Source organism: Heptranchias perlo, chromosome 29 (genome assembly GCF_035084215.1).
Source record: "Heptranchias perlo isolate sHepPer1 chromosome 29, sHepPer1.hap1, whole genome shotgun sequence".
Lineage (NCBI taxonomy): Eukaryota > Metazoa > Chordata > Chondrichthyes > Hexanchiformes > Hexanchidae > Heptranchias > Heptranchias perlo.
In genome coordinates this window covers 7,188,488-7,201,691 of record NC_090353.1, presented here as the reverse complement: position 1 = coordinate 7,201,691, position 13,204 = coordinate 7,188,488, and the positions used below count along the sequence as shown (strand labels likewise).

The window sequence follows — 13,204 nt, the reverse complement described above, 5'->3', positions numbered from 1 at the left end:
TTTATTTGACAAATGCTCCTGTGAAGCGTCTTGGGACATTTTACTACGTTAAAGGCTCTATATAAATGCAAGTTGATGTTGTTCCACACGCTTGCATGTTTTGTCCAACTTGTTTTTATAGTTTCTCAGCTGCCTTCTCCACTTCCACTGCCCCTCCTTGTTTGGCTTCATCTACAAATTAGACAAGTTTGCATCAAGTTTCTGATGGAAGCTTGCTGCCTGAACTTTAGCGAAGGTAGGATTTGGGGTTGGGTGAGAGTGGGGGGGGTAATGGAGATGGTGCTCAGATGGGGCGATAATACTAGATGTGATCACTGTCTGTGTCGCTGTCTCTGTCTGACTTGTCTTTTCTTCTCCGTGCCTGTAGGGCGGAAAGGAGTATCTGATGAGAGCACATTTTGGGCTCCCTAGTGTGGAGGCTGAAGACAAGGAGGGAAAGCCACCCATCAGTGTGAAGTTTGAAATTCCCTACTTTACCACTTCAGGAATACAGGTGGGTGCATGTTGCATTTATGAACAGTAGATGGTGCTACTGCCCTTTTCTTTCACCAGAACATTGGCAATGCAGACTGTAAAGAGGAAAGTTCTTTTGAGGGGCATTGTAAGAACATTTTGTTTATGAATTCCACTATCCCAATTTAATTCCCCCTTTTGATGTCGCTCCAGACAGCTCTGGCTGCACTTCTGACTCGCGCACCAAGCAATTTGCATAAGTTGTTGATTTTTTCAGCTGTGCGATTGCTTTCCCAGGCTTCCACATAACCTATTGCAGCCGCAACATTTGTTAATATGGAACTAAACGGTTCAACATTGAGGGTCCATCACTGACAAATCCCTACCGTCTCCTCTAATCACACACAAGCACCAGTGGGTGCGGTTTGACATTAGAAGGTAATGAAGTTGGCTCAAAGCTCTGTCGACAGCTGTTTGGAGCCAGCCCAGAATTGGTCCAACACGTGACAACTGTGGTTACCCAAATGTGGATTTATAGCAGCCCTGGTTTTTCACAGTGCTGGTTAGCAAAGACACTTGCTCGTGCTGTGCTGCCTGTAATATGGAACTGTTGTTCTGATACTACCTGCAGCAATGCATAGGAACAGGAGGAGGCCATTCAGCCCCTTGAGCCTGTTCTGCCATTGAATCAGATCATGGCTGATCTGCACCTCAATTCCATTTACCCGCCTTGGTTCCGTAACCCTTAATAGCCTTACCTAACAAAAATCTATCTCAATTTTGAAATTTTCAATTGACCCCCAGCCTCAACAGCTTTTTGGGGGGAGGGAGTTCCAGATTTCCATTGCCCTTTGTGTGAAGAAATGTTTCCTGACATCAACAGCATGTCATTTACCTATCCATAAAAGTAGAAAATAAACACACTTATTCCACAGTGATTGTCCACTTCAGATCACCTCCTGCTGTCCATTAATCCTCCTGAGTGAGGGCATGTTATACCTTCGCGTCTGGTCTTTTGAAGATGCTACATCTCACTGGTCCTGCATTAAAGTAATGAGAATTATTATTACCCTGGTCCTCTCGGGCTGCCACTTCTGAATTAGTCCCGTGCAGGCCAGCAGCCAACTTCACCCACCAGTTTGCAGCCAGTACCCAGAGACACCCCAAGGGAATCTGTACAAACAAACGAGGACTATTACAAATTTCAGGTCTGCCTGAGATATTCTCATGGGTTCGGTGGCGCTGGCCACCTTGTGAGCAGTCCCCACATCATACATTCAGGAATGTGCCCTTACTGCCCGATAGTGTAACCCAGGCTGTAACGATCGAACTCCCTTGTGACCTGACCTTTCAGTAGACGGACCAATAACACGAGGCCAGATCCGAATCGGTAAACTGCTTTATTTTAAAGACAGTAAGTGATCACACACAGTAACAGTTAGATTCAAATCTTGTCTTACTCCAACTGACCTCTGTTTCCCCCCACCCCCCACCTCACGAATAAGAAAAAAATAATAATAATATGCCACGCTATCCCTATTAGCAGACATGCTAAACTTCTTCTGGTCAGTCTTAATTGCTGAATTTGACCAGTTCTCTCTAGGCTTAGTGGCTCTCTCTGAACCAGATCTTACACCAAACTGACAGGAAACTAAACATCTGACCTGTGACCCTCTCCCTGTCTGGGGATTAGCCAGTAGGGCTACCAGTGAAACAGGCAATCGTCCCCTCTTCCTCCCTCCACCCCCCCCCCCCCACTCCCTTTTAGAAGCATCTCATTGGTCCATAGAAACTGTGTGACCTTTAATGTTACCAGGGACCAATCCCCACGTTCCTGCTCCCAATCGTGGCCGCCTTCCTCCATAGTCAACTTCTCCACTCCCGACCTGGTCTCCCGTTCTCAAACTGGGATGTATGTTCTCTGCTGTCGATACTTTTTAATTAAAAAAAAATCCTCTTTGCCTTTACTGCAATCTAACCTCATCCTCAGCAGACAAGCCATGCTGCAGGAGATGGATTAATCATCTATGGACAGGGAAGCTGGTGATATATGGACTGTACGTCACTTGTGATGTGAGTTGCTAAACATGCACCCATTCCTAAGCTGTAAGGCCCAACCACACTCAGCAGTGTACGTCCTGTAATCTGTCTCCCACCCCCTCAATTTGGACAAACATAAGCAAAGTATATCCTAGTACTCTCCTGAGATCTGGCGCACTGCTCTGTTCAGTCCTTGTATACCTGACCCGGTTTAATTCCATCCTGACCTCCTGCCAACCTGACCTGACAATGCGGTTCATTGCATCCTGCCCAACACCTTTTTGTGAGTGAATTGTATTCACATTGGAAGTGAACACTATGCAGGTTGGAAACATGAAGGTGGTTTTGATTTTGGTGGTGTTGGCCACTAGGTGGTGGCGTGTACACATGCTCCAGCTCCGTCAGTTGCACACCTGACCTCCGTGATTAACACCATCCAGTGGCCACAATGCAGACTTCACGTTCAGGATATCAAACGGGAAGGGGATCAACAGTGACCACATGCATTTACGCAGCGCTTTTAACGCAGATAAAACCCCCCAAAGCACTTCACAGAGGCATAATCAAAGAAAAATGGAGGCCTAGCCAAAGAAGGAGATATTAGGAGGAGTGACCAAAAGCTTGGTCAAAGAGGTGGGTATTAAGGAGAGATTTAGAGGAGGAGAGAGAGGTGGAGGAGTTTAGGGAGGGATTTGCACAGCATGTAGCCTAAACAACAAAAGGCACAGCGAGCCCACTGTTTGCAGCTGGAAGATGCAGTTTGATGGAATGGTTCTGTCCTAGTCGGTTATGTGCTCCGTATTCACACAGTGTATCTCGATAAAGAAGAACGATAGAGTGTGCGCCAAGGGAGATGGCATCTCTGCTCTTTGATTTTACCCATTTCTCTCTTAGACCACGCAGACTTTCCCTGGAATGAGGAACTGGATTAAACAAATCCTGCATTTGAAAAAAAAAGGTTTTTGGCACAGAATCTTTGGTATGATAGTGAAATCAAACAAGCAGATGTTACGGGGGTCGGGGCATGCGGTACTGAGCTGTGTGTAATGTACTTCAGAGTGTGAGAAGACTGGACTTTTATTTAGGAAAGATAAAAATTTACTAGCAAAACTGTTTGGCTTGAGATGGTATAGCTTACCATTGTTTCCATTAATGTGTGAATTTTGACCTTTGCTGGTGGATGAGGACCAAAGATAATGGTGATTTTTTTGGAGGGAGGGGCGGTCCCGTGCAGCTATGTCTCAGACAGATGTTAACTTTCCCTCGTGGGCCACACTGGTTTCAGATCGTTGCCCATGAGGAGATAGAGGAGAACGTCACTCAGAGGAGGTTACTATGGCTACACAATATACACAGTGCGTCTTGAACAAACAGGAACTCTGTGATTAGCACAACAGATGCTGGGAGCAGTGCTTCAAGGGTTAAGTAGCCCCTTTGGGCATTGAACTACACGAGAAGTTAATTTGGTCCAAGTGTAAAAGCTTTAACCCACTGCTGTGTGAAACACGCCAAGCCTGATAGACATTAACTTAATGAGGGTTCAGTGCCAGTTGGTTTTGAGAGCATCTCTCCAATGCAATCAGGATGGCCTGAACCCAGGTCATATCTGAGTGTAACTAATCCAATGAGAAATGGTGGGCATTATTCAGGGTTACTTACCAAAAGTCCCTTTATTTTCTATTTGTATATTTTTTCCGGCATTTTTCTTCGTATAAACCTAATAAAAAGCAGATCCTGTTAACTGCTTAACCTTTGGCATAATTGTATCCACATCCTACACCAATCCAGGTAACTATAATAGTGTCCACATCCTACACCAATCCAGGTAACTATAATTGTGTCCACATCCTACACCAATCCAGGTAACTATAATAGTGTCCACATCCTACACCAATCCAGGTAACTATAATTGTGTCCACATCCTACACCAATCCAGGTAACTATAATAGTGTCCACATCCTACACCAATCCAGGTAACTATAATAGTGTCCACATCCTACACCATAAAATCGTTATAGCACAGAAGGCGGCCATTCGGCCCACCGAGCCTGTGCCAGCTCTTTGTAAGAGTAATCCAGTTAGTCCCATTCCCCTGCTCTTTCCCCGTGGCCCTGCAAATTTTTTCTCTTCAAATATTTATCCAATTCCTTTTTGAAAGCCACGATTGAATCTGCTTCCACCACCCATTCAGGCAGTGCATTCCAGATCATAATTACTCACGGTGTAAAAAAGTTTCTCCTCACGTCGTCTTTGGTTCTTTTGCCAATCACCTTAAATCTGTGTCCTCTGGTTCTCGACCCTTCTGCCAGTGGGAACAGTTTTCCTTATTTACTTTATCTAAACCCGTTATGATTTTGAACACTTCTATCAAATCTCCTCTCAACCTTCTCTGCTCTAAGGAGAACAACCCCAGCTTCTCCAGTCTATCCACGTAACTTAAGTCCCTCATCGCTGGAACCATTCTGGTAAATCTTTTCTGCACCCTCTCTAAGGCCTTCACATCCTTCCTAAAGTACGGTGCCCAGAACTGGACACAAAACTCCAGCTGTGGCTGAACCAGTGTTTAAGAAAGGTACAACATCACTTCCTTGCTTTTGTACTCCGTGCCTCTATTTATAAAGCCCAGGATTTTTAAAAATTTATTCGTTCATGGGATGTGGGCGTCGCTGGCGAGGCCGGCATTTATTGCCCATCCCTAATTGCCCTTGAGAAGGTGGTGGTGAGCCGCCTTCTTGAACCGCTGCAGTCCATATGGTGACTGTTCTCCCACAGTGCTGTTAGGAAGGGAGTTCCAGGATTTTGACCCAGCGACGATGAAGGAACGGCGATATATTTCCAAGTCGGGATGGTGTGTGACTTGGAGGGGAACGTGCAGGTGGTATTGTTCCCATGTGCCTGCTGCTCTTGTCCTTCTAGGTGGTAGAGGTCGCGGGTTTGGGAGGTGCTGTCGAAGAAGCCTTGGTGAGTTGTTGCAGTGCATCCTGTGGATGGTGCACACTGCAGCCACAGTGCTCCGGTGGTGAAGGGAGTGAATGTTTAGGGTGGTGGATGGGGTGCCAATCAAGTGGGCTGCTTTATCTTGGATGGTGTCGAGCTTCTGTATGCTTTTTTTAACCGCTTGTCCTGCCATCTTCAAAGGTTTGTGCACATTTACTCCCAGGTGTCTCTGTTCCTGTAGCCCCTTTAGAATTGTACCATTTAGTTTATATTGCCTCTCCTCATTCTTCCTGCCCGAATGTATCACTTCGCACTTCTCTGCATTATATTTCATCTGCCATGTGTCTGCCCATTCCAAGTTTTGTGTCATCTGCAAATTTTGAAACTGTGCTGTGTACATCCAAGTCATTAATATAAAAAAAAAGTAGTGGTCCTAGTACTGACCCCTGGGAACACCACTGCATACCTTCCTCCAGCCCGAGAAACAACCGTTCACCACTACTTTCTGTTTCCTGTCACTTAGCCAATTTTGTATCCATGCTGCTACAGCCCCCTTTATTCCATGGGCTTCAATTTTGCTGACAAGCCTATTATGCGGCACTTTATCAAACGTCTTTTGAAAGTCCATATCCACAACATCAACTGCATTGCCCTCATTAACCCTCTCTGTTACCTCATCAAAAAACTCAATCAAGTTAGTTAAACATGATTTGCCTTTAACAAATCCATGTTGGCTTTCCTTTATTAATCCACACTTGTCCAAGTGACTATTAATTTTGTCCCGGATTATCGTTTCTAAAAGCTTCCCCACCACCGAGGTTAAACTGACTGGCCTGTAGTTGCCGGGTTTATCCTTACACCCTTTTTTGAACAAGGGTGTAACATTTGCAATTCTCCAGTCCTCTGGTACCATCCTCATATCTAAGCAGTTTTGGAAGATTATGGCCAGTACCTCTGCAATTTCCACCCTACTTCCCTCAGCAACCTAGGATGCATCCCACCCAGACTGGGTGACTTATCTACTTTAAGTACAGCCAGCCTTTCTAGTAACTCCTCTTTATCAATTTTCACCCCATCCAGTATCTCATCTACCTCCCTTTTTACTGTGACTTTGGCAGCATCTTCTTCCTTGGTAAAGACAGATGCAAAGTACTCATTTAGTACCTTGGCCATGCCCACTGCCTCCATGCATAGATCTCCATTTTGGGTCCTTAATCGGCCCCACCCATGCTCTTACTACCTGTTTACTATTTATATGCCTAAAGAACGCTTTTAGATTCCCTTTTATGTTAGCTGCCAGTCTATTCTCATACTCCCTCTTTGCCCCTCTTATTTCCTTTTTCACTTCTCCTCTGTACTTTCTATATTCAGCCTGGTTCTCACTTGTATTATCAACCTGTCATCTGTCATACGCCCCCTTTTTCTGCTTCATCTTACTGTCCATCTCTTTCATCATCCAGAGAGCTCTGGCTTTGATTGTCCTACCTTTCCCTCTCGTGGGAATATACCGAGACTGTACCCGAACCATCTCCCCTTTAAAGACCGCCCATTGTTCGATTACAGTTTTGCCTGCCAATCTTTGATTCCAATTTACCCGGGCCAGATCTATTCTCAACCCACTGAAATTGGCCCACCTCCAATTAAATATTTTTGCTCTAGATTGTTCCTTCTCCTTTTCCATAACTATTCTAAACCTTATGATACTATGATCGCTGATCCCTAAATGTTCCCCCACTGACACTTGCTCCACTTGGCCCACCTCATTCCCCAGAACCAGATCCAGCAATGCCTCTTTCCTCGTTGGGCCGGAAACATGCTGATTAAGAAAGTTCTCCTGAAAACACTTCAGAAATTCCTCCCCCTCTTTGCCCTTTACGCCATTACTATCCCAGTCTATATTAGGATAGTTGAAGTCCCATTTTCACATCTCTCTGTAATTTCCCTGCAAATTTGCTCCTTTATATCCTTCCACTAGTTGGTGGCCTATAGAATACACCCAGTAGTGTAATGGCACCTCTTTTTTTCTTAACTGTAACCAAATAGATTCTGTCCTTGACCCCTCAAGGACATCCTCTCTCTCCAGCACTGCAATATTCTCCTTAATCAATACTGCCACCCCCCCTCCTTTCTTTCCTTCCCTATCTTTCCTGAACACCTTGTATCCAGGAATATTTAGTACCCAATCCTGCCCTTTTTTGAGCCAGGCCTCCGTTATCGCCACTACATCATATTCCCATGCGGCTATTTGCATCTGCAGCTCATCAACCTCGTTTACCATGCCTCGTGCACTCGAACCCTATCTTCGACCTTCTCATATTGTCTCTTATACCGAATACTGTACTATTTCTTACTCTAGTGCTATCTGTCTCTCCCAATCCTTTGTGCACCTTGTTTTTTCTTTCTAATGCTACATCCTGATGCCCACCCCCCCTGCCAAATTAGTTCCCCTTCCCCCCGCAAAATGTTCTGCACCCTCTCAGTGATGTCCTTTACCCTGGCACCATGGAGGCAACACCATGCGGGACTCACATCGACGGTCACAGAAACACTTGTCTGTCCCCCTGACAATCGAATCCCCCACGACTACTGCATTTCTACACTTCACTGTGCTCCACTGTGCAGTCCTTTGCCCCATGGTGCCATGCTCAGGACTGCACTCTTTCGAGGTGTTGTCACACTCACTGATATTCACCGGTTTGAGAATGCCACACACCCAGAAGATTCCTGCCTCTTCCTGCCCTTTCGGACGGCCACCCACTTGCTATCCTGAAATCTCTGGCTGCGGGGTGACCACCTCCTGGAACGTACGATCCAGGAAACCTTCAGCCTCCTTTATGCTCTGCAGTGACTCCAGCCGCCCCTCAAGCTCAGAAACCCTCAGCTTGAGCTCGAACAACTGGAGGCATTTCCTGCACATGTGGCCTTCCAGGACATATGAAGCGTCCTGAAGTTCCCACATGGACAGGAATTGCAGGCAATGGGTCTCAGCTGCCTGTCCATTATATTTAGAAACCTTTTTTTTCTAAACTCCCTTTAGTTACTCTTATTATTAATTTACTTACTGTTTACTTACTCCGATTAACCTAGTCTTTTATTCTGGGTCACCATTCTAGGTAGATATAATTGTTTCCACATCCATCACCAATCCGGGTAACTATAATTGTGTCGGCTTCCTATATCAATCCAGGCAACCATGAACGGAGGATCCATCATTCATGTAACTGAAGCAAAGTGCTTTTGAAGGAAGGAATTTGTGTGCAGATATGTATTCTGTTTTGTCTGTACTTTGCACGAAAGTTGGCAGCGGATTTTAAAATGATAATGCTTGTAAGACTCAATAGCTCATTAACTGCTGCAGGCTACGTACATTAATTACCGACAAAAGTATTTGAGAAATATATCCACTGAAAGCATTCCAGAGACTGAATGTACAACCAGCAGTCATTTGGCTCTTAACACAGCATGTCCACAACCAGCCTTGCAGGTACTGCCGTCCTATTTGAATATTGAGTCTTGTGTCTAGAGCAAAAATAAAGGGGGATAGGGGTGTATAATGGGGAGAGAGAGGGGGATAGGTGTGTATAATGGGGAGAGAGAGGGGGATAGGTGTGTATAATGGGGAGAGAGAGGGGGATAGTTGTGTATAATGGGGAGAGAGAGGGGGATAGGTGTGTATAATGGGGAGAGAGAGGGGGATAGGTGTGTATAATGGGGAGAGAGAGGGGGATAGGTGTGTATAATGGGGAGAGAGAGGGGGATAGGGGTGTATAATGGGGAGAGAGAGGGGGATAGGGGTGTATAATGGGGAGAGAGAGGGGGATAGGGGTGTATAATGGGGAGAGAGAGGGGGATAGGTGTGTATAATGGAGAGAGAGGGGGATAGGTGTGTATAATGGGGAGAGGGGGATAGGTGTGTATAATGGGGAGAGAGAGGGGGATAGGGGTGTATAATGGGGAGAGAGAGGGGGATAGGGGTGTATACGTGTACAAAAAAATGTCAGCTTGGCTCAGTAGTAGCACTCTTGTATCTGATTACACCCCTGTGAAGAGCTATGGGTCGTTTTTCTACATGAGAGTCACTTTATAAATACAGTTTGTTGTTGACGTTGCGGGTTCAAGCCTGATTCTAGGTACTTGAGCACAGTATCATGGCTGGCACTTCAGTTCAGTACTGAGGCTCCATTGCTGGAGATGCCGTCTTTTGGATAAGGAGTCAAGCTGAGGCCCCGTCTGCTTGTTCAGGTGGATGTGAAAGATCCCGTGGCATTATTCGAAGAAGAGCAGGGGAGTGCTTCTGGTTTTCAGTCTGACAGCACCAAAAGCTGTTTAACTGATCAGTTATCTCATTGCTTGTTGCATGGTGTATGCAAATTGACTGCCACATTCGCCAATGCTCTCCTGGCCGGCCTCTCATCTTCCACCCTCCATAAACTTAAGCTCATCCAAAACTCTACTGTCAGTATCCTAACTCGCACCAAGTCCCATTCAACCATCACCGCTGACCTTCATTGGCTCCCTGTCTGGAAACTCCTTGATTTTAAAATTCTCCTCCTTGTTTTCAAATCATGGCCTCGTACCTCCCTATCTCTGTAACCTCCTCCAGCCCTACAACCCTCCGAGATCTACGCGTTCCTCCAATTCTGGCCTCTTGCGCATCCCCGACTTTAATCGCTCCACTATTGGCGGCCGTGCCTTCAGCTGCCTAGGCCCTAAGCTCTGGAATTCCCTCCGTAAACCTCTCCGCCTCTCTCTCTCCTCCTTTTTAAGAGGCTCCTTAAAACCTATTTCTTTGACCAAGCTTTTGGTCACCTGTCCTAATATCTCCTTATGTGGCTTGGTGTCAAATTTTGTTTGATATCGGTCCTGTGAAGTGCCTTGGGACGTTTTACAACGTTAAAGGTGCTATATAAATGCAAGTTGTTGTAGGTACATTTCAAAATAACTCATTGGCTGTGAAGAGCTTTGGGATATCCTGAGGGTGTGAATGGTGCTATCTAAATGAAAGTTCATTCTTCTTTCTGGCTGCTGTATTTGCCTACACAACAGCAGTGACCATGTTCAAAAATAATTCATTGATTGATTGTGATGTACTTTGACATGTTCCAAGGTAATAAGTAAGTTGCTATATAAATGCAAGTTCGTTCTTTTGCTGGTTCTGACATTTTTCAACTTGGGCACCTTGTGGTTGCCTCCGTCCTGGTCCTAAAAACAGCCCATAATGTTCAGTACTCTATATAAAAAAAGGGCCATTGGTGGCCTATGACCAACATAACTCTCGGTAAGTTCACGTGGTTCCTCAGCATCTTCCATGTGTGAAAGTGTAATTTCCTGTGCCAAGAGATGCGATACAGGAAATCTATCTTCACGGGTTTTAATAGCTGTTACAGGAAGTCGATGCTGAGAACTTCCAGTAACCACAGGGTGGAGGGGTTTTCACCCAGTGCTTCAGTGAGTAAATGCAGTGAAAGGTGCAGCACCAAAACATACAGACCAAGAAGGTCACAAGTTCTTGCACTAAGCCTGGTTAGGCAGGAGGCCACCCAGCACAGGGTTCCCACTACAGAATGTACTCTGGTGAGAAATGTGGAAATTGGTTGACAACAGTATAACATTCTGTTCCCTCTTGTCCGGAGCAGGATGCTGAGTGGTTAGGTTTCTACGGTTTCATTGGTGCTGTTGAAATGGTGGGTAAGTGGTTCATCAGGTGGCATCAATTCTGCATTCCCAGTGAGTTAGCTATTTAAGACATATTATCGGCCACATCCTGCCTTCTACGTTAGGCCAGCAGGTAGAAGGGCAGGGTTGGGGGAGTGGGGGGTTCTCCTAGATTTTTAATGAGACCAGGGTTTTCTTTTCTCAGCTGAAAGCTGTAGTTCAACACTGACTGGAAATCAAACCTTTAAGGTAATTTGGTTGTCTCTCGGTAGCTGGCCTGGTGATTGGTGAGATGGGTTGGAGGATTGAATTTCTGCTCTCGCTGCAATCTGTCTGCCGTAGTTAGGATGGGGTTTAATTGATTCTTGGTAGGTTGCTAAGTGGGGGCACTGCACAACTAGAACTAAAAATAAGGGGTCTCCCATTTAAGACGGAGATGAGGAGAAATTTTTTCTCTGAGGGTCGTGAGTCTGTGGAACTCCCTTCCCCAGAGAGCGGTGGAGGCAGGGTCATTGAATATTTTTAAGGCTGAGTTAGATAGATTCCTGATTAACAAGGGCATCAAAGGTTATAGTAGGTAGATGCGAAAGTAGGGTTGAGGTCATAATCAGATCAGCCATGATCTTATCAAATGGTAGAGCAGGCTCGAGTGGCCAAATGGCCTACTCCTGCTCTTAATTCGTATGTTCGTACAACATTAGAGTGCAGCAGCAGCAGGGGAACATACATTGGAGTGAAGACAAATACGGTACAAATAACATGAATGGAATTTAATCTCTCCGGGACTGCAAGGCCGACTTATGTCAGGAGATTGGTGTACAATGAGATAACATCTTGCACACTGCTCATTCCGATGGAAACTGGTGGGTGGGCAGAGGGCAGACTGTTGTAGTGTGCACGTTGGAGGTTCCACTATATTTGTATTTTGCTTTAAAATGTGTATAATATGCACAATTCTTTTTAAGAACTCAAATTCTGTGTACAGTTGTAAAGCAACTACAGAACATTCTCCTGTCACTGGAGTGTTGTATAGAGTTTACTGGACAGTGGCCCTGGGGGTAACGTTCTCAAAACGCAGCAGCACCTAATTCAGAAGGGATACAGAGGATTTGCCCACGAGTAAACTAAATAGTTCTTCTGAAAATAAATGACTAGTTTTTACATTGCAGATATAATATAACATATATAATAAATTTAACAATATATTAATCTTGCATCTACACACTCTGTGAACTTTTTCCATTATAAATTTCTGTGTCCACATTTATAATGGAATCTGTCGATGTAAACATGTCACACTAATTACACCCTCCTGCCAGTGGAGGTGCTGTGTCTTCACTGCCAGGAATGTGTAAATACAGTGTGATGAGTTTACATGGGCAGATTCCATTCTAAATGTGGACATAGGAATTTATAATGGAAAATATTTGAATGTATTAAATATTGAAAATATTTGAATAAAATAAAAAATTTGCAGGGCTATGGTGAAAGAGCAGAAGGAAATGGGTCTAATGGATAGCTCTTTCAAAGATTGGATTGCCTTCTGTGCTGTGCAATTCTATGATTCTGTATAATGTAGAAATAAGAACAGAACTAGGACTTCAAAATGGTAATTGGATTACATCTACACACCTTGGTACAATTATCCCCTGCCTGCCCTGTAACCCAACTTCACCCGAGAACTGCACTTAGTCTTCCTGTGTGCAATATCATGGAAGATCAGTTGGTATAACAAAAATATACACTTTCAATGTACAGATTCTAATGCTGAAGTGCCTAAAGTTCACAAAGTGCTCTTCTAAGTAATTGCCATTGTCAGTGTCAGGCAGAGCAAGAGGAAGTAACGGGGGGAAAAACACTTTCATTTGTAAGAGCTAGTGTAAAAACCATAAAATTTGCATGTTGATTTAATCAAATACACATGCAAAATTTATGATTACATATGGGGAGATCCTTCAGTTCCTGTTAGAAATGGGCCACTGGGCCTCCTTTCTCTAGAAAGATAGGAACGCTCACATCATTCCACAAACCTTTAGGCTCCTTTGTCACCACTATTACCCATGCCATTCCAAATTTACTGCATTCAGCATGCCCACCATACAATAGAAGGGTAAGGGTG

The 13,204-nt window shown here is 44.8% G+C and overlaps 1 protein-coding gene across 1 annotated transcript in view; it reads left to right on the top strand.

The window, feature by feature from the left end:
• The window catches only part of LOC137299352 (AP-1 complex subunit mu-1), a 77,351-nt gene that overhangs the window by 26,305 nt on the left and 37,842 nt on the right, over nt 1–13,204 (top strand). Inside the window, exon 9 of the mRNA XM_067968040.1 lies at nt 368–493. Within this exon, the coding sequence (XP_067824141.1) occupies nt 368–493 (126 nt within the window). The remainder of the gene's footprint in view (nt 1–367; nt 494–13,204) is intronic.